A 27,941-nucleotide genomic window follows, 5' to 3' on the forward strand; every position below is an offset into this window, starting at 1 on the left:
TGCACACATAAAATCTGTTTTTCTTATTTATGAATTTCATTTCTGAAATGGTGCAGAAAAAGTACACAATTCAAAATACCTTTGGTCTTAATGGGTAACTTCAAGAGGATGGAACAAATGGAGGCCATCACTTGGAACAGTTTGCATATTTTTAGAGATTATAAAATAATTGTGATCCACCAGACTGAAAATTTAACTCTGCACAAACCTGGTGAAAGTATAATTTTTAGTTATTTATGATTAATAACTAAAATAGTCAAAATTCAATGCAACTGCCTGACTCTGTTCAAAGAAACAGCTTGCCCTGTTTGGACATATTTGCATAGGCAAGTCCTTTCTTTCTTTCTTTCTTTCTTTCTTTCTTTCTTTCTTTCTTTCTTTCTTTCTTTCTTTCTTTCTTTCTTTCTTTCTTTCTTTCTTTCTTTCTTCCTTCCTTCCTTCCTTCCTTCCTTCCTTCCTTCCTTCCTTCATTCCATTTCTATACTGCCCTTCTCCAAACAGGACTCAGGGCGGTGAACAGCCAAAGTAAAAAACAGAACATACAAAATTTAAAAACAGTTTAAAATAATTAAATATTTTGGCCGTAAATTAAAACAACCCAATTTAAAATCTATTTAAAATTTAACTCAAGCCAGCCCAGCTAGTTGAAATAAATAGGTTTTCAGGGCCCGACGAAAAATCCGGAGGTCTGTTATTGTACGTATCTCTGGGGGGAGGTTGTTCCAGAGGGTGGGCGCCGCCACAGAGAAGGCTCTCCCCCTGGGGGTCGCCAGCCGACATTGTCTGGCGGACGGCACCCTGAGGAGGCCCACTCTGTGTGAGCGTACTGGCCGGTGGGAGGCTATTGGTGGCAGAAGGCGGTCTCGTAAGTAAGTCCTTTGGTTTATTTATACCAGATACAGTCCACGGATCTTTCTTCTTTTATACCCATTTACTAGGAAGTGCATCTCTTTGAATTCTCAGCTTTGCCAATAGGTTTCATTATTTGTATCTGAAAATATTGTGTGGATCCAGTCAGATAGATGTAGCCTGATGAATGCATCAGTCAGGATATGATTTTTTACCACGATAAGACAAAGAATGCCTGTTTGGGCGATTGAGATCCCTGAATAGAGACTTTTATCACAGGACAGTTACAACTACCTTTGTTACAACTGCCCTTTGTTATTTTAATAGTTCAGCAAGCGGTGCGTTCGTGTGGGTGTAAAGCAACCGTTCCGCATAGGATCAATAATGATCCAGAAAGAACTTCCTCTCACGCATTATTCAGTCCCTCACTGTCGTAATAATTTAAGCCGGGAGGAAAAGGAAAGAGCCACTCAACCGCACCCAGGGCCCGCCGTGCCGAGGAGTAGCAGAGTAATCCGGGGTGGGGCCCCAGGCAGGAAGACCACGATCGACTCCAGCCGGGAAGCGCTGGGGGAATCCGAGCTCTGGGTGTGGCAGGCCTCGAGGGCGACGCTCACTTTCTCCGGCTCTCTCCATTTCCGTTGTTTCCCGAGAGGCGACCGCATCTCGCAGCTTCGCCCCCTCATTCTAAGGCTACGGTGCGTATCGGCTGCTTTCCGAGCGCAGCTAAATTGTGGGGAGGTAAAACGGAGGCTGAGAAAGTAGCGAAAGATCGAGCGGAGGAAGCCATTGCGGAGCGCTCTTAATTGCTCCGCGTATCGGTCTTTGTATCTGAGGCCTCGGCTGAACCCAGCTTGGAGCAACAGGGCGTTGGAAACGTCCCAGGAGAAAGTGCTCGGGCGTTTTCCGGTGGCCGAAAGTTGGGGTTCAGAAGAGACCCCCCGATTTGGAGGGGGTGCCTATTGGGGAGCCATAGCTGCTCGGAGGAAACCAAAGAAAGCGGTCGGGTTTATTTGCTCGTTTCCTGGGTAGCGGTACTTGTTGGCCGCTTTCTTTTGAACTCTGCAAGGTTAACCCTCTGTCCCTTCTTTTTCTTCGCAGCTTTTGCTCTTCGCCTAAAAAACCTAAACGATCCCCGAAGCCATGGCAAAGGTAAGTCCTACCTTGCTTTCTCCTCGCTGTGCAATTTGAAAACTAACTTACCAAGAGGGCTGAAGAAATTTTGAAAGAAGCCAATCGATTTGATGAAAGTATTAATAAATCGTAAAGCTACCGCCATTTTGCAACACACTTTTTTTGGGGGGTGGGGGAATTTGTACAATGAGATACTTTCCCCCATAGAGATCCCTAAGTCCCGAAGGGCGGCCTGTCGTTCGTTTAATTCCCAAGCAATTCCTGTGAAACAGTTTTTTTTTTTGTTTTTTTTTAAATCCAGTTATCTTGTCATGCCAAACGAACGTTTTGGCTTTATGAAGAAAAAAAAAAGTGAAGGGTAAAAAAAGTTATTCTTAAGGTTCTGACTCAACTCTGGTGACTCTGCTCCCTGCACTTTTATATTAGTTTCTCCTAATGTGATACTCTCCAGCTGTGCTGGGACTACAACTCCCAGAATTCCTAGTCAACCAGTTAGTTTTCTTATAATTTGCCAGATAGTCTGAAGATAAACGACTGGGAGTAAGAAATCCCCCTTTTGGGGATGTGGGAGGACAGTTTCTTCCTCTCTGTTTTTCTTGTAACACTATGCTGATTTGATCTGGGCAAATTCATCTAAATATTTAAAGAGGTCAAGTTGGGAACAGGATGAGCTCATCCTGCTCAAATGATTCCACGTCATGCTTTTTTCCATTTTCCATTCTTTTAGCCAAAATTTTCTTGCACTGCAAATTTTTTGCTGTGAGTTGGTGTGTCTTCTTTTTAGCAATGAAAAGGTCAACAAATAGCTAAATAATGAATTTCCTTTTCATTCTTTTTGTATGTTTTGCATTTTGGTTTTGGACTGCCTGTATTCTATATCCTTTTTTTTCAAGCCAAATAGCCTTTTTGAATATTTTTGAATCAGAGTAAATCTGAAGTTAGTTTGCAGAGTTTTCTTGAAGTTTGCAAAAATGATGACATGTGAGGAACTGAGATTACTCATAGTATGACTCAAAGTTCCAGATGTCATTTAATTTACAAGAGTTATGGTAAATTCTCTAAGGGCAGGGATGATATTGTTCAGTCATAGCTCACTTCAGATTGTATGTTTCCTGGGCCCTATGTGAATCTTCTTTAACTTGATGGCCTCCACGTTTTGGTCTAGAGTTGTTAGAATTCATATCAAGTAACTTGGCCTGTGTTGGGTAGACATTAGCAGCTATAGCTCAACACAATGGAGAGTTCCAGATTGAAGACAGGTTTATAAGTGGTTCCTCTGTACACTTATTGTGTGCAAATAAGATTATGTTGAATGGCTAGAAAAGAAACTGATTTAAACTAACATAACAAAGAAATATTTCGAATGCATTAGTATAGCTCTCTGTGTCTCATCATGAGTTGTAATAGATTATATAATCTACTTTGATAGATGCTTTAGAGGCAATATAGAATATCTGCCAATTATATTTGATAAAAAGTTCAGTCGCTGTATTGAGGGAATAGAAACTGCTATTGGAAATAAATGCTTATGAGTATGAATGTGGGAATTAATTATGTATTTGCAAAATGTAGGAATTAGATTATGAATTTGCAAAATACACTGAAGACACTTTCAGAAATTATAATTATAAATAATATTCATAATATAATTTGAAATTATAAAGCCTGCATATGAAGTGGATCAATGCATAACTGTGCATAACTCCACCTTTACTAGTACTACCTTCTAATCTTGGTATGTCACATAAAAATTCTAAAGGGGAACCCACCTGTGCTGCTCTGATTAATTAACAATGATTGCTTTATCATTGTTAATTAAGATGCCATCTTGCTAAGCTAAATGCATGGGTTTTTTTTCTTCAGATATGTCTGACAACGTGAAGGAGTAGACCTACAGGGAGTCCTTAACTTATGACTGTAATTGAGCCCAGAATTACTGTTGTAAGTTGTAATGGTCATTAAGTGGGTCACCATGTGATCTTGCCTGATTTTATGACCGTTTTTGTTAAGTGAACACTGTGGTCATTAAATGAATCAATTTCCTTCAATGAGTGGGTTTTTTGCTTGAAAGTGAAAATAAACACCAGAAGTTGTGATCATGTAACTGCAGAATGCTTTGAATGGCCATAAATGCAAGCTGATTGCCACGTTGCCCAAAATGCGCTCATGTGACCACAGGTGGTGGAGGAATTGTGGCTGTCCGAACTCCAGAACTAGTCATATCCGCTTTAACTTTGAATGGTGGCTAAGCGACTGTTAAATGAGGACTACTTGTAGTAGGGGCTGGACAGTGAGAACATACAGGGGATAACTTGTCGGTAGATACAATGGAACAAATAGTTATAATAGAGTTATCTGAAATCTTGATCCACTTTATACAGATCTTAGATTTCTAATACTCAGTGTTGGATTGGAATAGAAATAGAAACTACCTTGATAGTAGTTTCAAGACTGTTATTTAATAGGTTGAAGTAGGAAGTTTAGATAAGTAATATTGTTTTGGAAAGAAAATACAGCAGAACCCCATATGAAGCTCAGCACTGGTCCTGGGATGCTGGTGCCATAAAACCACAGTCTGTGTTCTTCCCTATTGCTAATTCTTGAAGGAGATTTGTCAACAATTGATTGCCCCCCTTTTATTTAAATGTATGGGGCACTCTGATAGCAATAACACTTGGATTTATATACCGTTTAATTTTTATTTGCATTATCTAAGATCAGTTTATTTCTTTAAAAGTAGCATTGTGTGTAAACATCACCTACAAATAGTTGTGATAGTTATTGTTAGGAGATAAAGCTACTCTTCTGTTGCTCTGAATTAAATGTATATTTTAGTAGAAGTCAAACAACCTCTTCTCCTTTCTCCTCTTCCTGATCTAGTGACTAATTGTTTTTAATCTTTGATCCCTTGCATTTTATAATTTTGTATCATTATTCTAGGCAGCCAGCCAAAATAACTTTGTTTAGCAAACACTCAATTTCTTAGTTTTATATGTTTAACTTTGGTAGGATTGCTATTATGTTGTTTTGCTTTTACTGTAACTAGAAATGGGGCTTTAATTATTAAAGCCTTTGGAAGTCCTTAAGAAAGATATAATATCTTTTGATGATTTTTTAAATGTTTGAACTTAATTTGATAAATCCAATAAGTCATTAATTTTTGTAGATTTATGTTCTGAATCTTAATATTTCATATTTTAAAACATTCAAATGTGCATACTTTTCATTTTCTGCCTCCAGCAATACTTTTTAAATGAATATTAATGGAAATGAAAAATAAAATTGCACTCTTTCAACTAGTTTTTGACATTTATAAATGTTTCTTCCCTTTTATAGTGCATAAATTTAAAAATGCCTGCCGTAAATTAAATGAGACATTATGGAGGTGTTCCACAAACAAAAGGCTACTTTTGAAAGTAGCCTTTTGCCTCTAGTTGTTACTAGGAGGATTTTGAAAAAAAAACACCCTGCTGTTTAGAATTGCTTCCTCAAAGTCTGCTTTTCCATTAAACACACCAAAGAGCTGTTTCTGTCCATTTTTAAATTTCCTGCCCATTTTTTCTTCATGAAGGGAGAAGGATACAGGATTCCTTCCATTTTGCTTTGCAGTCCAGGAAATAGAGTGAGATTTCTGAGAGAGAGAGAGACGGAAAAGTCTTCTTTTTCTTATCCAAATATCTATGGAGATTCTCAGTTATCCAGGTCATGGTTCTCCCAAAGGTGCTTTTTCAAGAGGCAACTGGGCTTTCTGGTTTTTCTTTGAAGACGTTTTGCTTCTCATCCAAGAAGCTTCTTCAGCTTCTTTTCTAATCCAACTGTTCTAAAATAGTTTCCCAAAGAAATGAACAGAATATCAAGTGGAGGGTCTCCATGCATCTCCTACCTTATGTTTATTTTGGAGATCCAATATTCAAAGAAATCCATCAAAGATAAAATGTGGGGTATGAGAAATGAGTATGCCGGTAATGTCATCTGTCAGTCTTAATTGCAGTTAAGATATATGCTTAGTTAGTCTTATGTTACTAACATGATGTCTAGAATAACTTCCCTTCTACACTCTACATTACTTACCTGCTTATTTGTAACTGGAGCTTTTTAACCTTCACTTGCCTTTCCTAACAATACCGTTTCCATAGTAGCTGCAAATAGGAACATGTGTATGTCATTCAAAAAAAAAAAATTACAAAGGAGATATAAATAATCTAGTTTTAGCAATATATTTATAATCTTAGGTGATTCTCAAAATACATTAGCTAGAAAAGCAAGAACATGCTGCTTTTGACATGGCCCTTTAAATTGGATGTGGTCAGTCTAAGGCCTCAGAACTCTGCAGCTTCAGCAGCCCCTTCCTAACTTGTTGATGTCTAAATTGACACTCTGTAGCAGAGATCTTCAAACTTGGCAGCTTTAAGACTTGTGGACTTCAACTCCCAGAATTCTTCAGCTGGCTGGAGAATTCTGGGAGTTGAAGTCCACAAGTCTTAAAGCTGCCAAGTTTGAAGATCTCTGCTCTACAGTTTCCTGACGTTCTGAGTGAAGAAAAATATATGATCCAAAATAGCTGTGCTGTAATTAAAACTAAGTAACCTACCCAATTTAGCCTCTCAAGATATGTGATATAATCCATCTATTTTGTGATCCTCTGTCACTTGTCCCAAAAGTTAAATAGCAGTAACACTTGGTCTCTACAAGGTTGTCCAACTGGCTCCTGATTTAAATAAATTGATCCAATGCTGTTTCTGATTAAATAGAAAATAACTAAAAGATTGGTCATAATTGTAGAAAATATGTAGGTTGCCTGAATGTAAATGTTTGAAGCTGGTAGAATTAGGTTCTCCCAAGGCTAAATGTTCATAATAAATAGAAATAATAATTTTAGAGTCTAATCTGAATGCTAATGGAGAAGAGAATATAATGAAAGCTGTCTTTTCACAGACTTATCTGTGGCAATATATCCAATTCCCAAATAAAATTGCTAAATTACACTAAATATGGCAACTTATTTGTGGGGCTGATATGAGTAAATGAGTAAAGGTGTTCAGAATGTTTTCTTAAGGCATGTAGCTTCTTTCCTGGGCTGAGGGATGCACATGGCTTTTGAGAAGCATGCAAAGGATAAGATAAAAAGAATTAAGTCCAGAACATGATAGAGTTTTGAATTGCTTTCATTTACAATGAAATACATTTAAATATAGGTAACAATTATTCTGAACTCATGCATGTAATAATTTTTTTAAATACTAAGCATTAGAATTTGAAAGTCTCTAAAGTTGCAAGTGTCTGGAGACCCCATTTGGTTAGTGATGTCAGATTCTATGATTTATAGAGTGAAAGTAGATTTTACATAAGAGATAGCATCTCTAATCATGGATAGACTATATGATTGAAAGAAAAAACCCTCCTTTCTGGGGCTTTCATTTTAGAAGCTTCTTAGGTAGCATAGTACGTTAACTATGGATGCCTTCCTCCCTCAAGGTCAGCACAAAGCAGAGGATAGGAGAATCTAGGCAGTGATTTAATCCTTTCTCTCTCTCTTTCATGAAAGACTTATGTTTTTAATCAAGATAAAATCCAATCCCACAAGGTTGATTAATGAAAAGGGGAGTGGGAATGGGTGTATGGGTCTTTGGTCATCCTGATGTTATCTTCTAAATATTTTTCAGCTTCTTCTTCTTTCAACTATGTAGAAGCTATATATTGAAACATAATTTCCCCCCATGAGTTCCAAATAACATGGGAATAAAGGAAGGAAAACAAGTTATTTCACCTGCTTTAACTTTGGTTTACAACAATGAACTTTCATTTAAAAGTAAAACAAACATTAGTAAATTACACTAGAGTGTCCTGCCCTAATTTAATCTTTTGTTTTCTTTGCATTACCCAGTGACCAGCATTATTTTCTTTGACTCTTGGCCAGCATTATCTTCCAAATGCTTTCATTTTGTTAGCTATCATCTACAGCAAGCATTGGCAGTCATGCTAGCCATAGGTGGTAGAAATTGTAGAATGCAGTTAGAGGGGCTCTAGTTTGGAGATGAGAGTCTTGGCTTATCATTTCCTCCATGCATTTCCCCTTGCTCCCTACTCCCTGAGTAGAGACAAATAGTTTGATCTGAAATCTCTTTTGGCAGCTTCAAGTAGTATTCATTGGATTAGTGGCTGGTTAATAGAAACATAGATACAGTGACCGGTATTCAACCCTGAAAAACTTGGTTATTCTTGCAAAGATCTAAAAGTTAATTAATTCCATTGTTTCTTTTCTTTAGTGTATATTTTTAAGACTTCTTTATTTTGCCTTTATTATTTTACTGTATCTCAAGGCAGTGAACATAGATAATATTCCTTCTTCCTAGTTTCCCATTAACAACAACCCTGTGAGGTGAGTTGGGTTTACAGTGACTGGCCCAAAGTCCCCTTGCTGGTTTTCATGCCTAAGCACCTTAACCATTACACCAAACTGGTTCCATTTTGTATTTACACAACAAAATCCTAGTCATTTAGTGACTTGCAAGACTAGGGTCTCAGATAGTTCTTTGCATGGAATTACTTGTATTTCCATGTATGCATGGACCTGTTTTAAAATACTTTGTTGGAATTTGCTAGCCCTTGTGTTTCAATAAAGTGTAGGGATGAAAATAATAGGAGATAAGATTCCATGTTTTCTTTTCCATCTTGAACCTCTAGAATATGCACTCAAGTTATATAAGTTTTTGCTTTCATTCATAATATAACTGAATAAATTGGCCAAAATAGCTAGTTTCCTTGGGTTATTGGTTGGCCTTGTTAATTAGGACAAGCATAGTTTTCCTACCACCACCAGAAAAGTAGGTCCCTGACTGCCTTTCCAGTAGAAGATTTCCAGTCAGAGATTATCTGGGTTGGACATTATAGGGAATTGGGAGGAAAGCATACCTAGTTTCTGATTGGCCAAATAAATAATACATGCCTTTCTTGTGAAGTGCCTGGCAGCTAACTAATTAGCAAAGGAGGTCTCTTGGGAGCTTCCATCTTTGCAACCAAACACTTGTCAGCAATCCCCCAATTTAAGAGCTGGAGAGAGAGTAAGAACTGCTGGCTAACTGCTGGAATGAATCTTCACACTGTACCTCTTCAGCCTAAAAGGGAGGAGGGTTAGTCATTTATTCCACTTGCCTAAGAACTATCGGCATGGTTATTTTAGTTTGTCAAGATAGCTATCCCATTAGGAGATGGTGATTCATTTCAGGATTCAAAAGACATATATTTGTTGCCAAATTACAAATGACTAATGTTCACATGGCAGTTATACATTTTCTTTTCACTAAATTTTGCTGGTTTTCTATGCCAGTCCCTTTTGCTAATTTTTAACAATATTATGGACTTAATATGTGAATGTTTAATAATTGAACAAACGATAGCAGAGTTTGCTTTCCGGAAATAAAGAATGTAGCTAGTTTCTGAGAAGTTAAGAATGAGGAAGCAGTTGGCCCTATACAGTGAAATGTATTAATATTGAAAATGTTCCTTCTTAGACTGAAAAATTGCAATTTTATGCTACCACTTTTCTGTAACAAAGTGGGATCTAGAATAATTAAGGCTAAGGCGAGAATCCTGTTCTACTTAAACATGTTGTGGAACATGTTGTCCCAGCAACACTTATGATTGGGCATGCTTAATGGGGCTGCTGGGAATTTAAGTTCAGCATTTGGAGTATTGTGGGTTGTTTATTACTGATTCAGATGAACAACTGAGAAAATGGAGGTCTAAGAATATGTTCTTGTTTCATGATTCCTGTATGTTAATTGTTAATTATGCCACATATCAAAATAGTTTGTCCAACCTGACACTCTTTAGAATTGTTGCAACTATTTGTCAGAATTATTAACTGACTGGTTGCATATAGAGGATTGTGTTTTACACATACAGGTTAGACAGATTATAAATTATATATCAGAATTGTAGTAGCTGATTTTATTCATATCAAAGTTTTTTTCAAAGGGTAAACTCTTTACAATTGTTTTCCATATAGCTCCTATATAAATTAATCACAGAATATCAATTATTTTTAATATAATTGTGCTATGAAAGAGCTGCCAGGAAGCTATTGTTAAACTAGTTTCTTATTATTAGCTTTCTGGGAAAATTATTTTTAATTTTCAACACCTGTTTTATCAGTAAACTGTGAAAATGTTCTTTTCTTCTTTCTTGTCTGTAACAGAGTCCCTAAACACCTACATAACAACACATCATTTTGTTACACAGAAGAGACCACAAATGCCTTCCTAAGGGATTGTTACAGATCAGATTCCTAAACCTTCAAATTCTACTGTATTGCTCAAGATCTGATTTGTAATATTTGAGTTCAAGCTTTTACCATTTAAGAAAGCTTTGCTCTCAGTGTTTTAGTCCTGGCACAAATTTGCAAATTGTGCCAGATCATATAGATTAATTACTATTAGATTTACAGCAGATTATTTTCTAAGGGATCAATATTTAGATTTTCCAACTCATGTTTCTTGATTATCAGTTTTGTAATACAGGTCACTAAAAGGATGCTGCATGAACATAATTTTATTTTCCTTCTAGTATACAAGAGGTACTGTAAAAGACTTCTCTGGATTTGATGCCAGAGCTGATGCTGAAGCTCTTCGCAAGGCAATGAAAGGATTGGGTAAGCAGAAGCAAAATAATGCCCCATTGAAACTATATACAGTTACTATTGTGTGAAAAGGAGTGTGAACTCTCATCCCTCTCCTTCCTGTCTACCGTGCATTTGGGCTCAAATTTCAGTAGCAGAGACTCTTCATTGTGTAGGCTTCCTAATGAACTAGGCTCAGGAACTAATTAGTTCAGGGAATGTTCAGAAATAGAGTTGGCTTCCTGCTGCAGTGTGAACATTAGACAGACAGACAGAGTAAAATAATGTTCAAGGATGTAGGATTATTTCTCTTTACAGGATTCTGATTGGATGTGAGATAAAATTGAAAATAGACCTTAAAATGGTCTACTGGCAGGATTAGAAATATATCAGTATGGTCACCAAGTTCTCTTTATGCTTTGGCTTGGCATTATTTTCATTGGTATTTGCGTAAGCAGACATTAATAGCAATAGTACTTAGACTTATATACCGCTTCATAGTGCTTTACAGCCCTCTCTAAGTGGTTTACAGGGTCAGCATATTGTCCCCAACAATCTGGCTCCTCATTTTACCGACCTTCGGATGGATGGAGAGCTGAGTCAACCTTGAGCCGCCCAGGATGACACATTGAGAAAACAGTCATTAGAATGGGAAGGGACCATTTAGGCCATTGAAACAAATCCTTATATAGTATAAGAATCCAAATTAAATCATTGCCAGTTTCTTCAGTATCTCTTCATAGTCCCCTTATGCAGGGGTGAAATCCAGTAGGTTCTGACAGGTTCTGGAGAACTGGTAGCAGAAATTTTGAGCAGTTCAGAGAACCAGTAGTGGAAATTTTGAGTAGTTTGGAGAACCAGCGAATACCACCTCCTGCTGGCCCCAGAGTGGGGTGGGAATGGAGATTTTGCAATATCCTTCCCCTGGAGTGGGGAATAAAATGGGGATTTTGCAATATCCTTCCCCTGGAGTGGGGAGGGAATGGAGATTTTGCAGTATCCTTCTCCTGCCACGCCTACCAAGGCACGCCCACCAAGCCACACCATAGAACCGGTAGTAAATTTTTTTAGATTTCACCACTGTCTTGTTGCCACTGTTGCTCTTTGAACATGTTCTATTTTTTCTGAATTATTAAATGGCGCTGCCTAAAAGTTTACATATATGAATAGTAATTAGATTCCATAGTGCTTTACAGCACTCTCTGGGCAATTTACAATGACAGCATATTGCCCTCAGCAATCTGGCTCTGCATTTTACTGACCTCAAAAGGATGGAAGGTTGAGTCAACTTTGAGCCCCGTCAGGATCAAATGTCAGGCTGTGGGCAGAGCCTGCAATACTGCATTCCCCTGTGTCACCAGGGCTCCTTGGCTATACTACCCAGGTTGGATAGTATATGTAACTATAGTATATGTTAATATTAATCTGTAGTTGTATATGTAACTATTAACCTTTACATTTCAACATTATTTCAATTGTACTATGTAGAATGTCTATGGGGATTCTTAATCATTCAGGTCATGGCTGTCCCAAAAGTTTTTCCCCCAAAGAACTGAAGAAGCTTCTTGGATGAGAAGTGAAATATTTTCAAAGAAAAAAACCCAAGAAAACACAGTTGCCTTTTGAAAAAAGCTTATGTAGAATCTTTTTCAAGACAATAGAATTGTTGTTTCAGTGTTTAAGTTTTTTTTAAAAACTGGAGTTCCTGAAAAGTTAATGACTGTCTCATTATCTTTATCTTAACTTTTAGTCATACAAAAGAAATATTGATTTAACTTTATCTTAACTTTTATTAATACAAAACAAATTCTGAAGGCCAGATAGTGAATAGGAAATAGATGGTTTATTCAAACTTGTTGATTTATACTGTCAGGCTCAAGCATCCAGAATCACTTGGGGACAGTCTCCAAAAGAAGCTTTATCACTAGTCACATATGTTGCAAGAAATCTTGCCAGATTGACTGCATTTCTTTGGTAATGGTCGGATAAGGCTTTTAAGGACTCTAGGGGAGGTCAGACCTGTGCCACTTCCTGCAGTGCAAGAACTCCAAGCTCAGCCCCCTCTTAACACTTCCTTCAGTCTAGTTCAGTCTAGATTCCACCACGTATATTGGCTTAGTCTCCAAAAAATATGGAGGCAAACGGCGTGTTGAAATGTGGAGGAAACACTTCTATGAAAGTTTTTGCTAATCAGTAGTGCTTGCTTATTCAAATACAGTTAGCTGTGCAATCTTGTTCATAGTTTTGTTTTTTATTTTTTGTTTTTGAATGAGGGTACATACACATGCCTTCTGTTGTGAAAGTTGTCACATAATTAAATCCAATTGGCTACCTAATTATGTGGTGTCACTCAGAATTACTTTAAATTCTACTGCTAGTTTTTGCTTTTTTTTTCTTTTAAAAGATGCTCAGGCAGTGAATTTGAAAAGCAGTAACTGACTCACAGGTACAGCGGTGACAAAAAGGTAGCTTTGAGACCAGTCCTTGCATTTATGGCCTTCACAGGGATGTAAAGCAAAGGAAAGCTGAAATAATTGTAAAATCACAATGTTTTACTTAGTGAGTGCTTTCCTTAATGACTGAGTTGCTGATCCCAGTTGTGGTCACTTAAGAAGTAAAGACTACCTTTACATTAATATAGAGTTTTCCAAGTGAAAGATTATTTCAAGAATAGAACTATATGGACATACCTAATGTGTTCGTTTACATTCATTCATAAACTATTGCTGTTCTTTCAATGAATGATTTTATTTAACTTGCATAATTTAAGGAACTGATGAAGATCCAATTTTGAAGATTCTAACGGGCAGAACCAATGCTCAACGCCAGGAAATTGCAGTACAATTTAAAACTCTTTTTGGCCGGGTAAGGATTCTATTTGTTCTTTTTCATATTATAGATATTTCACGATGGTTATTGTTTTTGGTTGGCTGGTTATTACTTGTTTATTTTTCTTACTTTTCATTTCTGTGTACACATACACATACCTCCATGCATTTATATGGAATATTAATAAGGCAAGTTCTAGATGCAATAACTAGAACTGAAAGATAGTATTGATACATATATATGTATATAAACCGTGTTTCTCCAAAAAGAAGGCCGGGTCTTACTTTCTTTTGACCACTGAAAAAACGGCTAGGCCTTCTTTTTGGAGGGTTCTAATCATTGACTCACCTTGTGGTAGTGGCACCAACAGTCCTGCCAAGCAGGAGCCCGCTGCTGGTCCACTTCTGTGGCCGTTTGCCACCACTCGCACGCATCGCTCTTATCTCCATTTTGCATTCAGATGCCTGGTGGAAGGCATCTGCAGCCGATAACAGAGCTCTGGATCCAAAGAAGAAGCAGCCGCAGAATAAAACAAGGCAGGTGGAGTCTGTGAGGCCTGGTAATTAGGGCAGCTCCACCCCCCATCCCCACCCTAGTTTATTTTTTACCTGTGTGCCACGTCGCACCCCCTGCACCCCGGGGTGGGTGGGGTCTTAATTAGGGCTAATTTTGTGAGTGGGGCTTAATTTGATCTCATGTGCTCAAAAACGTGATAGGCCTTTTCAAGGTTGGTCATCTTTTTGGAGAAACTGTGTGTGTGTGTGTGTGTGTGTGTGTGTGTGTACACACACACATCTCCATTTATATGGAATATTAATAAGGCAAGTTCTAGATGCAATAACTAGAACTGAAAGATAGTATTGTTATGCATTTCTCATTAATTACTCATTCTTCATTCTGTCATTTAGGATTTAACCGATGACCTTAAATCGGAACTTACAGGCAAACTGGAGACGCTCATGGTTTCCCTGATGAGACCTGAACGGATTTATGATGCACATGCACTAAAACATGCCATTAAGGTAAAATGAATGGCACAACTTTAAATTAAAAAGTTTGTTTATTTAGAATGGATTCTTTCCTTTTAATTCTGATGTTAACAGTTATGACAATTGATCTGTTTGGTTATAGTGTTAGTTTTCATTGTAATAAAATATATTTTCAAATCAACAGATTTTAGCATTACCTGTGGGCTTGAATAAGAGTGTTGTTATAAAACTATGGATAATATAATGTTCAGATAACAATGCACCTTTTAAGTTACATTGATGTTTGAATTTCAGTTTATGTTGCTTTGCATCTATTGGGTGGTTTTTAAGCAGTTGCTTACAACTGTTTTGTATTAATTAAATACACTGTTTAGAAAGAAGTAAAGAAAGGGCAGAGGAAATCTGTGTCCAGGATAGGAATCGGTTAAATGCTTACAGAAAAAGGCAAACTGTATTTGAAGATAATAGCCAACTTTTATTCTTTTTTTGCCATCGTTTGATATTTTGAAGGATATTTTGAATGTTTCTGCTTACTGAATTAAAATGGCAACTGTGTGTGTGCGTGTGTGTGTGAGAGAGAGACAGACAGATTAGTAGGACCCATGAAATTGAAAAGGGAAAGAAGATTTTGGAAAAGAATGACAGTTGGTCAGTGCCCAGAGAATTGACAAAAAAAAAAAAAAGAAAAGAAAAAAAAAGAGAAAGAAAAAAAGAAAAAAAACAGTAAATAGAAACTGAATGGAAAAAAGTATCTTTGGAAGGGAGGATCAGACACATGGACTATATTTACATATTGCTGTAAATTATATTTTGTTAAACAAAACATAATGACCTGGGATTTTGAATAATCCCAGTAACAAAAGTAAAGTGTGTGATAAGGAATTGACCAAGAATGTAAGTGTATAAATGTAGAATGAATGAATCAGCAGTATTGATGCTACCCATTCAGAGGAATAAATTCACAAATAGAAGAAACACTGCCGTCCCCAATTTCTTAAGAGGGTAGATGCTCATTAGATAGTTGCTATTTGATGGTTGGTGAAAAAAAAGATGATAAAAGTGGAATTAAATGGTGAATAAGCACACCTGAACAAAATCATTTCATGCTGAAACATTTTGCTGCAGTCCCAATTATTAAAGGCTCATAATAGCAAGAAACTTCTATTTGGTTAATTCAACTGAATATGCAAGTTCTGTAATATGCAAGTCATGGATAACAATATTTTTGTTGACAGTTTTCTGCTGTCATTCAATTCCAAAGTATTCCATGGAACCTTGTGATAGTAGGTAATTTCGTGGTATGTAGTATTGCAGCCAAATATTGATTTTTAATGCTAATATTTGAAGAAAGATAGATACAGTTTAACTTACTGAATCAGTGGAAAAAAACCCTAACACTTAGGATTTTATTCAAGTGACAACATCAAGAAGGTGTTGGACACAAGAAAGAAGAGAAGTAGGTTGGGAAATCAGGTGATTTGTCTTCCTCTTCTCTCCCACAGAAGCAGCTGGGAACTTTGGAAAGGAATTTTATGGCAGTCACTCTGTGTTAATGATTAAAAATGTACTGTTAATTTCATATTGATTGCTGAGTGACTAGATCTCTTTAGCTTTTGAAGTTTAGAACAAGCAGCCATTGACTATTTGTCCCGGGCCATTTAATTGCACTAGTTTTTTTCTTTTCCACTTCAGGAACTAGAACTAGACATTTGTCAGGAAGTTTCCATCTGGAGAGCTCATGACTATTATCCATCTCTTTGGAAGTGTAGGTGCATTTATGGGATCCTGACAGGGTGAGAAATGGTAGTTATCTGGATACCTGAAGAGGGGCCATTTTTTCCTTTACCAACCTATCTACATGCTGTGGTAAAGATCTTGTTTGGAATCCCATTCTCTGAAAGTAATTTCCAAGGCTATAGTGGGTGACTTCGAACCAATGGGTTTTATATGATCCCTTGGCAACCCCGTTGATACTCCAGAACCCTTAGATCACACTGGAAAGTTTAGCCATTTTTTCCAAGTTTCTAAATTGTGCTATGCTGTAATGTCGCCTTTGATTCTCCTTAGTGTGATATGTGAACCCAGCCAGTGTCCCTTGTTCATCAACCACAGTTAAAATGAATCCCGCTTTGTATAATATGAATTTTTAAGTATTGGGTGTTTTTGTTTTTGTATGCTGCATGTTATTGAAACCAGCCATTTCTCATTAATATTACCAAATAAACCAAGATTGAAATGTTTAGCAACCATTAGTAATTATGATGGCACTAAAAAAGTGACTTATGATATTAAACTGTCATACCATCCTCTCGGTCATAGGATTTTCTTTTATGACCTTCCCAAATGGCTTCTGACCTGAAAAGTCAATGGGGAATCCAGCAGGAAGTATCACAAGTCATGGTCATATGATATCCCACTTAATGACTGCACTACTTAACAATGAATTTTCCTGGTCCCCTTTGTGGCTATAAGTTGAGGACTACTTGTATCTTCTAGTTACTACACTATTACTTGGTTACAGCTGGATCCAAAATAAGGCTATATCACTGACCTGTTATTTCCAAAGTGAATGAAATAGAAGGATAGTGACCATGTGAATATAGTTTTTTTTTCCTGTTAGTTGTGTAAAACAGCTACCTGATCTCTTTACTCTAGTTGTACCCACTTCTATAACCATTATTGTATCAACTGCCAGTTATGAAACATTCCTATAAATTTTACAAAAATACTTATTCTACGCAGAAGTGTTTCCAATATATGGTAGAGATTTATATTTCACTCCAAAATTTCCAGAGCAGGAAAATAAATTGCTGTTGGTTGCCCTTCATGAAATTGCCTATATAGTTGTAGAGCAAAACTAACTTGTCAGAGAAAAAGCTGATCCCAAAAATATATTCCTTTCACAGGAATTCCTTGTATGTATATGAGTACTAGAACAAAGATGCAACTAAATGTATTGGCAGTTAAGTAAGTTACAATTAACTAAACGCAGGAAGATGGAAATATATTAATGTAATTATTAAGAATGGTTTAGGAAGGCCAGATGCTAGAAGAAAGAAATCTGCATAGTTTAAGAATAAATCCTTTATATAGTTCTAATCTGAATATAGCTCTTTGCATTCTATCTGTGTATACATTTTTATAGGTTTTATGCAGACTGGAATACCAAACAAGATCAAATAATACAGTTTCCTTCATTAAACATAAGATGGTTTTACTACTTGCTGAAAAAATATGACAATTAATGTTCAAATGTTCAAAAAGCAATCCTGGCAGACAGATTTGTTAATTATAACAACAAAAGTCCATTTTTATTAAACAGTTGTTAATTTATAATTTAACAAATAAACAATAGTAACAAAATTCTACTACTGCCAAAAGTTTTTAATTTTTCTCTTATTCACTCCAAGAGTTGGCAGGAGACGTACATATAGAAAGTGAATGAAAAATGGGCTTAAGGACATAGTAACCTCTGCATCTGAGGTGAAATATTTGCTGTCTCATTGCATACCTAGACGCTTGGAATACCTTAGAACAAGATATAAAGGAAAGAAAGGCAATCTGAACTTTTCTGAACTAAAAAAACTGCTCAGAAAAATCTGTTGGACAAAAGGACTAACAGAAATTCAAATTTCAGCAGTAAGCCTTGCCACATTTCCTGTATGAATCATTTGGAATCTATTTATGTCGGTTCCCCCACCCTTATGGATCATATGGTTAGGCATTCTTGAACTAAGAAATAAGCATTCTTGAACGTTATGGATTTATTTCAAACATATTGGAGTTATGCTAGTATTTCTTTACATTTTGGTTGTAAAGTAAATTTTTTGATTTGGTATGGCAGCATAAAAGCAGAATTGTAGAAAGAACTGTAAATCAATTTGGTTGTTAATACTGTACTAAGAAAAATGATACGATTTCATGAACTCATTGCATTGATTTCAGGGGGCAGGAACTGATGAACAAGTCTTGACTGAAATTCTTGCATCTCGGACACCTGCTGAAATCAGGAATATAAAGCACGTTTATCAGGAAGGTAACTTTTGGGTGTGGGAGTGTGGCATGTTTCTGGGGTGGAGAATTTGTAGAGGCTTAGATCTTTTAGCCAATTTTCTCAATACAATATGTTCTATGCAGGGATAACTGCTTATGCCATTCTGAAATTTAAAATGAATGGCCTTTGAATAAAGGAAACATTTAGTCATGTATAACTCTTAACAACTGGAATGTTTTTATTTTTAACTTCAAATTTTGTTTAATAATGCATATGGTATTTGATTTTCTTTCCAGAATATGAAGCCGATTTAGAAGATCATATCACATCAGATACTTCTGGCTTCTATCAGCGAATGTTGGTAGTTCTTCTACAAGTAAGCTCCTAAGATTGAAATCAGATAAATGGGTCAGAAATTGACCTGCTCTTATATTAACTTGTGTTCCTTGGATATTTGGGACTGGACTTTGGAAACATACTGCAGGCTAGGGGGCTTTGTTGAGGAAGAAGAAAGGAAGGGTAGGTGAATGGATAGAGATGGTTTGGAAGTCACATGCCTCTCTGGAGCTGCAAGATAACTAACCTGATGTATCTTTCTTTTCCAAATTATGACAAAAGTAATACCATGGATGTGTTGATATTTTTGTTTTTTATCTCTTGAGTTGACTTCCATCTTTCTGTCCTTTTGGATACATATCTTCTAGTTGTGGCTGCATTTTTAATAGCACTAGTAGTTTAGGGCACTTTGCCATAGTTTATTCAGGTTAGTATCCAATATTGTACAGGAATCACTTGGGCTATGTACAGAACATAAACTAAGAAAGAAAGAAGAAAGGGAAGAGAAGGAAGGAAGGAAGGAAGAGAAAGAAAAAAGAAAGAATCCATATATACTTGACCATGACATAATAACCACTGATTTTTAAATATTATCTAATTATAGTCTTGATTCACAGAGTCATAGATCTTTTTTTTGTACTCCATTTAGGCTAACAGAGACCCTGATGGCCAAATTAAAGAAAGTCTAATTGAGCAAGATGCTCAGGTAGGTAAAGATTCGCTCTTTCTGTTTCACCAAAACATATCTAAAATGGCACCATCAGGACATTAGAAAGTAAGAGATCTCAAGTGATTGAACAAGCTTGATTCTAGTATGGAAAAATACAGGCAATTTTTTCAGTTAAATGTCTATTGTAAAGAAGCCAGGAATTCTAGCTATTTTGTACAATTGTATAATTACTGCATTATAAATAAGTGAATATTAAATAAGTATATATACACAATAAAGAAGTAAATAAATGAATCACTTTTTGGAATCAGTGCTAGATCCCAGTGTCTCCTTGAATTGTATGGTTCCATTCTCAAACTATCTGAGGTAAATTATTTCTAGTTTGAATGTTTATGTGTGTCTGCAAGTAGGTTTTTGAGACAGCAGACATTTAGTTTTAGAAACATTAAAAATTGAGACACTTGACTCCATTCCTCAAAATATCTCTGGAACATGGTATGCTGGAAAAATGAAAAAGTTGGTAATAAGAGCTTAAATAGTTTATACTTTACATCCCCTTTTAAAAATTGGAAATAAGGGATATGTTTTGCATTTTCATGTCTCCAAAAGACATCAGTTTGAAATGCTGCCCTGGAGATCTGCACAGGATACATTATTTTTTTTACTGAAATCTATAAATTGTTATCTAAGTAAGTGGCAGCACCTAACTGACCTTAATTGATCATAAAAAGGCGAGCTGAATCAGCCATAATTAAAAGTACTTGAACAGGAGACAACTACCCAACCATTACCATATTGTTATAGACTTGGAGGTCCAATTTCTTGAAGTCTAAGTAACTACCTGGGGCTGGCATCTACTCAGCAAAACTAGTTACTTTTTAACCTGTAACTCCAGTTGATATCTTTATATGAAATAGGAAAAGGAGAAGGAATGTTCAGGCTTGCTTTATTTGCAGAGAGGTTCTGCTAAATACGAGTGTCTCACTTTTTTTTTTTTATAACTTGGTATATCAGTATTATATAATTGTCAGTATTAAGGGCTTGAGATTGTAGGAGTTGGAAGTCAAATATATATGGGAAACCACCAGATGGAGACGATGGTACTGTATTGTACTGGTTGATTTTGATGTATGACATATAATTAATATTACTCAGAGTGTATGAAGGATTTAAAAGAAGGAGTGCTAAACTACTTGCCTAAGATTATTTCGAAGTAATTTTAATTCAGAGCATATACAGTGTTCCAGGAATCTTAGGGAAGCAAAAGATTCCAGTGAATAATGTTTTCCATTGTTCTGTTAATATTTGGTTTACAATTGCGAAAAAGGAGTGGTAGCAACCAATAATTTTGTTGCTCATAGAATTTCATATTTCTTCTTAAATCAGATAAGCTTTACAGTTAATTATAGCAATTTAACTGTTTCTTCATAGGATAGTGTTTTCTGTCAACAGATATTTAAGTTTTAGGTGGTTGAGAAATGTATGCTCCCACAGAAAAAAGAAGACAACATTGGCCACCTATATGTTGCTCTTGCCTTCGCACATTGTTTGTTCTGTACTTTCGATGCCTTGTTTGATACAGATGTTAGTATTGTGCCAGCTAAAAAATTGTACATGAATATCTTCTTTGTGTAATATATATATATCTTTCCTTTCCTTTCCTTTCCTTTCCTTTCCTTTCCTTTCCTTTCCTTTCCTTTCCTTTCCTTTCCTTTCCTTTCCTTTCCTTTCCTTTCCTTTCCTTTCCTTTCCTTTCCTTTCCTTTTCGTAGATCTTTATGTGTATTTCTCTCAGCCAGGTTCTTCCTATGTAAACCAAGATTTTTATGCAGCCCTAGTTCAGTGAAATCCCAATCCACTAGTTTCTAGGCTTTTTTTTTTTTTTTTTTTTTACAGGGAGGATACATGGGATGAAGGTATGGCTAATTGATTAGGGCTTATAAGTCTGAAATAGATCTATCTTAGTCTCCTTAGTCTCCCAATGGGCAGCAGGGAGCTTGCTGGCTGCTGAAAAAAAGCCTAGAAACTAGTGGATTGGGATTTCACTGAACTAGGACTGCATAAAAATCTTGGTTTACGTAGGAAGAACCTGGCTAGAGAGAAGTACATACATACATACATACATACATACATACATACACATACACATACACACATATGTATGTATGTATATGTATACGTTTGTGTGTGTGTGTGTGTGTGTGTGTATATGTTTTCGTAGATTTTCACGGGTAGAGGTATGCAAGTTTTGGTGTATTCGGGTCTTTTCCCATGTAAGATTGAGAGTATCTTGGCGACGTTTCGACGAGGTCCCACTTGTCATCTTCAGGCTGGTGCCTTCGGCGAGCTTTGCTCGCACAGGCACGAAGCCGAAGGCACCAGCCTGAAGATGACGAGTGGGACCTCGTCGAAACATCGCCAAGATACTCTCAATCTTACATGGGAAAAGACCCGAATACACCAAAACTTGCATGCATGCATATATATATATATATATATATATATATATATATATATATATATATGTATATGTATATGTATATGTATATGTATATGTATATGTATATGTATATGTATATATATATATATATATATATATATATATATGTATGTATGTATATAAAATCATTTTATTTGAATTATTATCATGAAGCGTCACATGATGCATCATCTGCATTCCACAATGTGAAGCTGTTGTCTCATGAGAAAATTAGAAAGGACAAAAATGGTTCTTACTGAGATTGGTTGAATGAGATTGGAGTTGAAGGCCCTCACATTTGGAGAGCAGCAGTATTGGGAAGACTGTGATTGGGAATCATATTGAAGTGGCCAAAAGAATGAATGCAAAAATACTAGTTGTGTTAAGGATTGTGCAAAAGTCCTCTGGTAAACTCATAATCTAATATTGGACCCTTATCTAAGATAAGTGTTGTCTTTATGACCCTTGGTTTTATGTAGAACGCAGAAAAATCTTACTATTTCTTTTCATTAATAACAATGAACTTTCTTTTTATTCTAACAGGAGCTGTTTAGAGCTGGGGAACTGAAATGGGGAACAGATGAAGAAAAATTTATCACCATTTTGGGAACTCGAAGTATATCTCACTTAAGGAAGGGTGAGTAGTACTAAGAAGAGTAGTGATGGGTATTTTTAATAACGACTTTAATAAATAGATAGATACACACTAAGCTAGAATGTTATTTTTGTATATTTAAATTTTCTCCTTTTGTAGTTGACTTTAATTGTCCTGCCCATATGTTGAGGAATGTGTATGAGTTTAGATGTGTGTTTTATAAACTTGTTTGAAGAAGCTAAAAGTAAGTAATATGTAATAATTAAAATGTAGATACTACTTTTACTTCTCTTTTATTCTTTCAGTTTTTGACAAATACATGACTATTTCTGGTTTTCAAATTGAAGAAACAATTGATCGTGAAACATCTGGTCCACTTGAAAAGCTGCTTCTGGCAATTGGTAATGTATAGTCCTATTCTTGATTAATCTTAAACTTGTATACTGTATACTAGGGCTGTGTTAGATAGATTCTATTAACTAAGTGGCTGGGCTCAAATCACTTCAGGACAGTGTTGTAGGAGAAGTTTCCTGTCAGTTTTTTCCTGCAACTCTGACCAAAGGACTTCCAGGCTGGGTGGTTTATGGATTGCTGACATACTCCGAAGTTGCCCAATCTGGAAGACCTTCAGACAAGTTATAGAGTCTTTGGACTGAGTATCTGCACTATAGACATCAGTTCTATTGCTCTGTAAGTTATAGATATGGTTTAAAGCCTCTTATTGCAAGCCCAAGAGGCACTGGGCTGAGCAGCTGTAAAATTGATGGTCATAAGCTGACTTTGTATAAAAAAGAACACCGCTTGGGGGGGGGGGGCGAAAGCCCTACTAAGCAGGTATATACAAAAGTATAAAGGCTATTGCTTAACACATTGTAAGCCGCCCTGAGTCTCCGGAAAAAGGTGGCATATAAATCAAACCAATAAATAAATAAATAAATAAATACCATACAAGGAGCAGGTACCACCCATAGTCACCTAAGCAGTAGTAGCATGATTAGTGGCATATGGCTGTGTGTGCTCCAAATATGTTTTGGGACAAATATGCTCCAAAGCACAGCTAATTCCCCCCAGGTAGTTGATGACTCCTAAGCAGTGTCACCATTTCTGCTCAGAAAAAGTCCCTTTAATTGTGAAGTTTCTGCTTGGTCACCAGTTAGCCAGTCAATGGAGGAGGGTAGTGACATGGCCATATTAGCCAGGAACTTTGGAAGTTCTTAGCTGGCTGGCCCATGTAAAAGGACAAGTTCCCTGAGAGGCTGTGGGTTGGTGAGAACCATGTTGCTATGCATGTTGCAGGTAGCTCTGCTGGGTCTCCTCTTTTTTTTTTTTTTGCCATGTACATGTATACATCTGAACTAGACTGTTGTTTCTCTGTGTCATATAATATATGTGGGTATATGCATATTTTTTTCTCAAGTTTATGTAGTGTATACTGGAGGTGGTGACCCTTTGAGAGCAGTATGCAACAAAATTTCATTTTAATGTATGCCAACTAGTGTACATTTAAAATGACAACAAAGTTAGTCTAAGTCTAATCTCTTCAGACCTGGGATGCTGAACAAGAGAGGACGGGGACAAGGGGAAGGGAAGAGAAGTAATTTGAAAGTATAGCAACATGCCAAAAATGAAGATGAAGAATGCTAAGTAAGTCAGAATGTAGCATTCTATTAAATTGGTATTTCTTAACTCCCAAAAACGCATTTAACTGGTTTGTACCTGCTATGAGTTGGAAATCCGTTTATATTAAACTTCCCAATAGTACAAAGTATTGATGGTACAATTCCTCTACTATAAGGAGGGTTGGATTAAGAGAACAACTGGCTTAAAGTTACTCATAAACCCTTCAGTTAAATGAAGAACTAACCTGTGTCTTCTTTAGGCAAATCCAGTGTCAAAGATTGCACTAAAGTTCTGATCAGAGAATTGTCAAGGGTTGTTTCTGTTAAATTCCCAGTTTAAATAGGTAATAATGTGTGATAGAAATTGTGGATCAAATAATTTATTGTAAATACTTGAAAACTACTTTGCTGTGTTTAGGAGAATAAATGCCATTTATATAGCTGTATGTCTTCTGATAAAGTAATGTTAAAATATTTTGTGATTCAAATAGATTGTTTTTCTTCTAGTGAAGTGTGTCCGAAGTGTTCCTGCCTATTTTGCTGAATGTCTCTTTTATGCAATGAAAGTAAGTATTTATCATTTTTAAATAAAGTCAACATCTTTAAGCGCTACTATTTAAACAATCTCGCACTGACAATATCTACTTTCTTGCACGCAAATATTTTTGCTTGTTATTCCATGTATATTTATTCAGAAATAAGGCTGATTGGATTCAATGAATTTTATATTTTAAGAACACATCTGTAGGATTTCAGCCTCAATTTACTCTTGGAGATACTTGAAAAGGAGATAATAAAACAAAATGAGGAAAACATTTCATTTTATGGATTTTTCAGCTCTCTTGGTGTTTGTAACGTATACAATATAGTATTTGAAATGTACATTTGAGTATTGAGTGGTAATTATTAGTTGATCTGATGTGAGTTGTTCATTATATAATCCATTTTCAATATATTGCTTAAAAATTTGCAGCAATTTCTATGTAGAAGTAATCATTTTTTTAGTTTTGTTGGTCTTTTTGTTTGGTCAATTTTTATTTTACCCGCATTGAAGTTGCATTACAGCAGGGGTTCTAAAACTACAGGTAATTTTCTCCAAGGGACTAATGTATATATTTTTTATTTATCAAATTTATTTGCCATTCATCTTGTGGTTTAGGAGACTCTGACTTGTGCATAGAGTGAAGCTAATGGACCAATTTGTAATTGCTTTCTTAGCAAGTTGAGAATCCAATTTAGGATTGTCCTTACTATAACACTGACAGAGTCTGGCTTTTTTTGAGGGTAATGACAGTATTCAAAGCTGGGAAAAAGGGTCATTGGGTCCAACAGTTTAAGAACTTTTGTTATTAAAGCAATAAAAGCTAAAAAATGAATTGTTCCTCTTAGGTTGCAAAAATTTCATATATCATGCTAAGTCATCGTTTAGTTTTAACTGTGGTTTGTTGAATAAGACATTCTGTCTCAGTGGCTCCAGTGGAAAGAATTGGGTAGAATTACTGTCCAGTGCCCTTAATTGATTACTTAACTTTGTTTTACTAGGGAGCAGGCACTGATGATGAAACATTGATCAGAATTATGGTTTCAAGGAGTGAAAAAGATCTACTTGATATCAGGCAGGCATTCAGAAGGGATTTTGCAAAAAGTTTGCACCATGTAATTCAGGTAAATTTTATCTTAACCATGATTATTAATTCACATTATTTGTTACAGAAAATACTGCTGCTTCATGTGATAATTTTCTTAAAGACTCTGTATGTATTACAGTCTGCCAAGCTTTGAGTTGTTTCTGCTTAGATTACAGTAATAAAAAGAGAAGAATTTTAATCATAGTTTGTTTTATTATATATTTTATTTATTTATATGTAAAATGTATGTCCCACTCTTCTTCTAGGAGCTCAAGATTTATACCCACCACAACTCTCTGGCATTTAGGGCTGAGATAATGATTGCTCCCAAATCACCTAATTAGCTTCTATAGCTGAGAGTGACCTTGAATCTGACATACCTGATCATTCCTCCTTAGCCTACCTAAATACTCATTCTTGTGTAGGCATTATATCAAGGGTAACAGCATATTTAAACTTTTTTTTGTTAGTACATACCATTTACTACTAGTAGTATTTGTAGATAGTGTTGGTTTTGCAGCTGTAGATTTCTGATGAACAAAAATACTTTAATAGAATGTGTACATCATATGATTAGAGAATAGTCATACAAATAGCAATACTAGAAAAATGGTCCTTTTTTGAAAATATATGGACTCATTGTTGGTTGATCCTTTATAGAAAGATACATCTGGTGACTACAGAAATGCGCTTCTGCTGCTGTGTGGAGGAGAAGACTAGTGAAGTCTACAATAACACAGAGGACAGAATCTCAAATCATGCCTTGTGCCTTTTCCCAGTTATATGGCATTTACATAGATCTGCAGTCTTGTTTGTATCCATGCTGGCCTTTTTATGCCAGAAGCAGTGTACTGTTGTTAGTCACATATTATGATGCTTCTTCTTGCACTGGCTTGCTTACGTAGGATTATTTTCCTTACCAGGAAAGTTATGTTGCTTCATGCATTTATTTTACATAATTGAAATTTAAAATCAATGGAACAAATTTGGACCCAATATTTCATGTGTACATTCCTTATTGAAAAAAAAATTGACAAAAGTGCCTTTAAATAAATGTGTTTTTATTTTTGAAATCAGAAGCCCGAAATCAGGGGTGCTTGTAGGCAAAGCTTTTATTATGCAATTAGTGCTTACTAAAGTTTCACAGTGGGCCCAGATGACACTGTTTTCCTGGAGGAACTTACCCAGAGTTTTCCACTGCTGTTTCTGACTGTTTTCTTCACAGAAGAGGAAAAGCTATAATATCATATCCTTTTGAGAATATAGTGTTCATAGTTGGCTATCTAGGAACATCCCTCCATTTCAGCAAAAGTGGAAGTAAAATACATTCCAAGAAACAAAACCAAATTTCCTCTTAGATAAACTTGCACAATATATCTTGCACTTTTTACTCATTGTAAAGAACATTTCTGCTAATAGATTTAAAATAGTGAGCTATGCATTAACTGTCCTCATGTAATGTGATTTTGGTACAATTAAAAATGTTTATAATCTACTAAATGGCTAAGTTGTCTCTATGGTACCCTGAGGACCAATAAAAGGAATACAGCTAGGCGCCCTGTGAATAAACGGGTTTACTTAAGCTTAAAAAATGTTTTCCACCTTGTTGGAACTATCTTTAACCACTAAAAAGCTTTATTCACAATCTCTGGGTCTTTTATAATTTCAGTGTAGGTTTTTTGTATGCTTACATTCTCCTGAAGATAAGAAACATTTTGAAAATGTATCAATATTGAATAATATGCCTTGTATATTATTTCAAGAAAATTGTGTAGAACACAAACATACATATTGAGGGAAACATCTAAGTTAGTAAATATAAATATCTAACTGATATTCCTGCTTTAATAAACAGTGTAAAATATCTCTAAAGGCAAAGGAGAAGGGGCACTGGTTCGCCGACGTGTTCAAATGCCATAAAGCTAAAAAATTACTGCTATGTGAGGATAAAGTATTACAGTTAATAGTACGTAGTTTCTGTCCTATTGCCAATATTAATGCTATTATGTTGAAGGGTGTGGTGAGAATACTGTTCTGTACTTCAATTAGGAATAAACTTTGAAGTTTAGAATGGGAACATCTTTAACTTCTTCAAGCAGGAGTGGCAGTATCTCATTTTGTGTATAATCCTTAAGTGATTTATTTTACTCTTTATCCTAACCTTTTGCTGGACAATGGAAAAGAGGAGCTGCGGTTTTCTTGA

At 35.9% G+C, this 27,941-nt stretch overlaps 1 protein-coding gene across 1 annotated transcript; it reads left to right on the top strand.

The window, feature by feature from the left end:
* Positions 1–27,233, top strand: ANXA5 (annexin A5). Its single transcript, XM_034401409.3, has 13 exons — positions 1–1,547; positions 1,951–2,001; positions 10,549–10,633; positions 13,371–13,465; positions 14,338–14,451; positions 18,364–18,454; positions 18,709–18,788; positions 19,398–19,454; positions 22,440–22,533; positions 22,797–22,892; positions 24,618–24,676; positions 25,653–25,775; positions 26,399–27,233. Exons 2-13 carry the CDS (start codon positions 1,993–1,995, stop codon positions 26,456–26,458), a joined length of 963 nt encoding a protein of 320 aa, XP_034257300.2. The 5' UTR covers positions 1–1,547; positions 1,951–1,992; the 3' UTR covers positions 26,459–27,233.
* Positions 27,234–27,941: the final 708 nt, after the last annotated feature.

The sequence above is a fragment of the Pantherophis guttatus genome, chromosome 8, assembly GCF_059756535.1.
Source record: "Pantherophis guttatus breed Tessera chromosome 8, ASM5975653v1, whole genome shotgun sequence".
NCBI lineage: Eukaryota > Metazoa > Chordata > Lepidosauria > Squamata > Colubridae > Pantherophis > Pantherophis guttatus.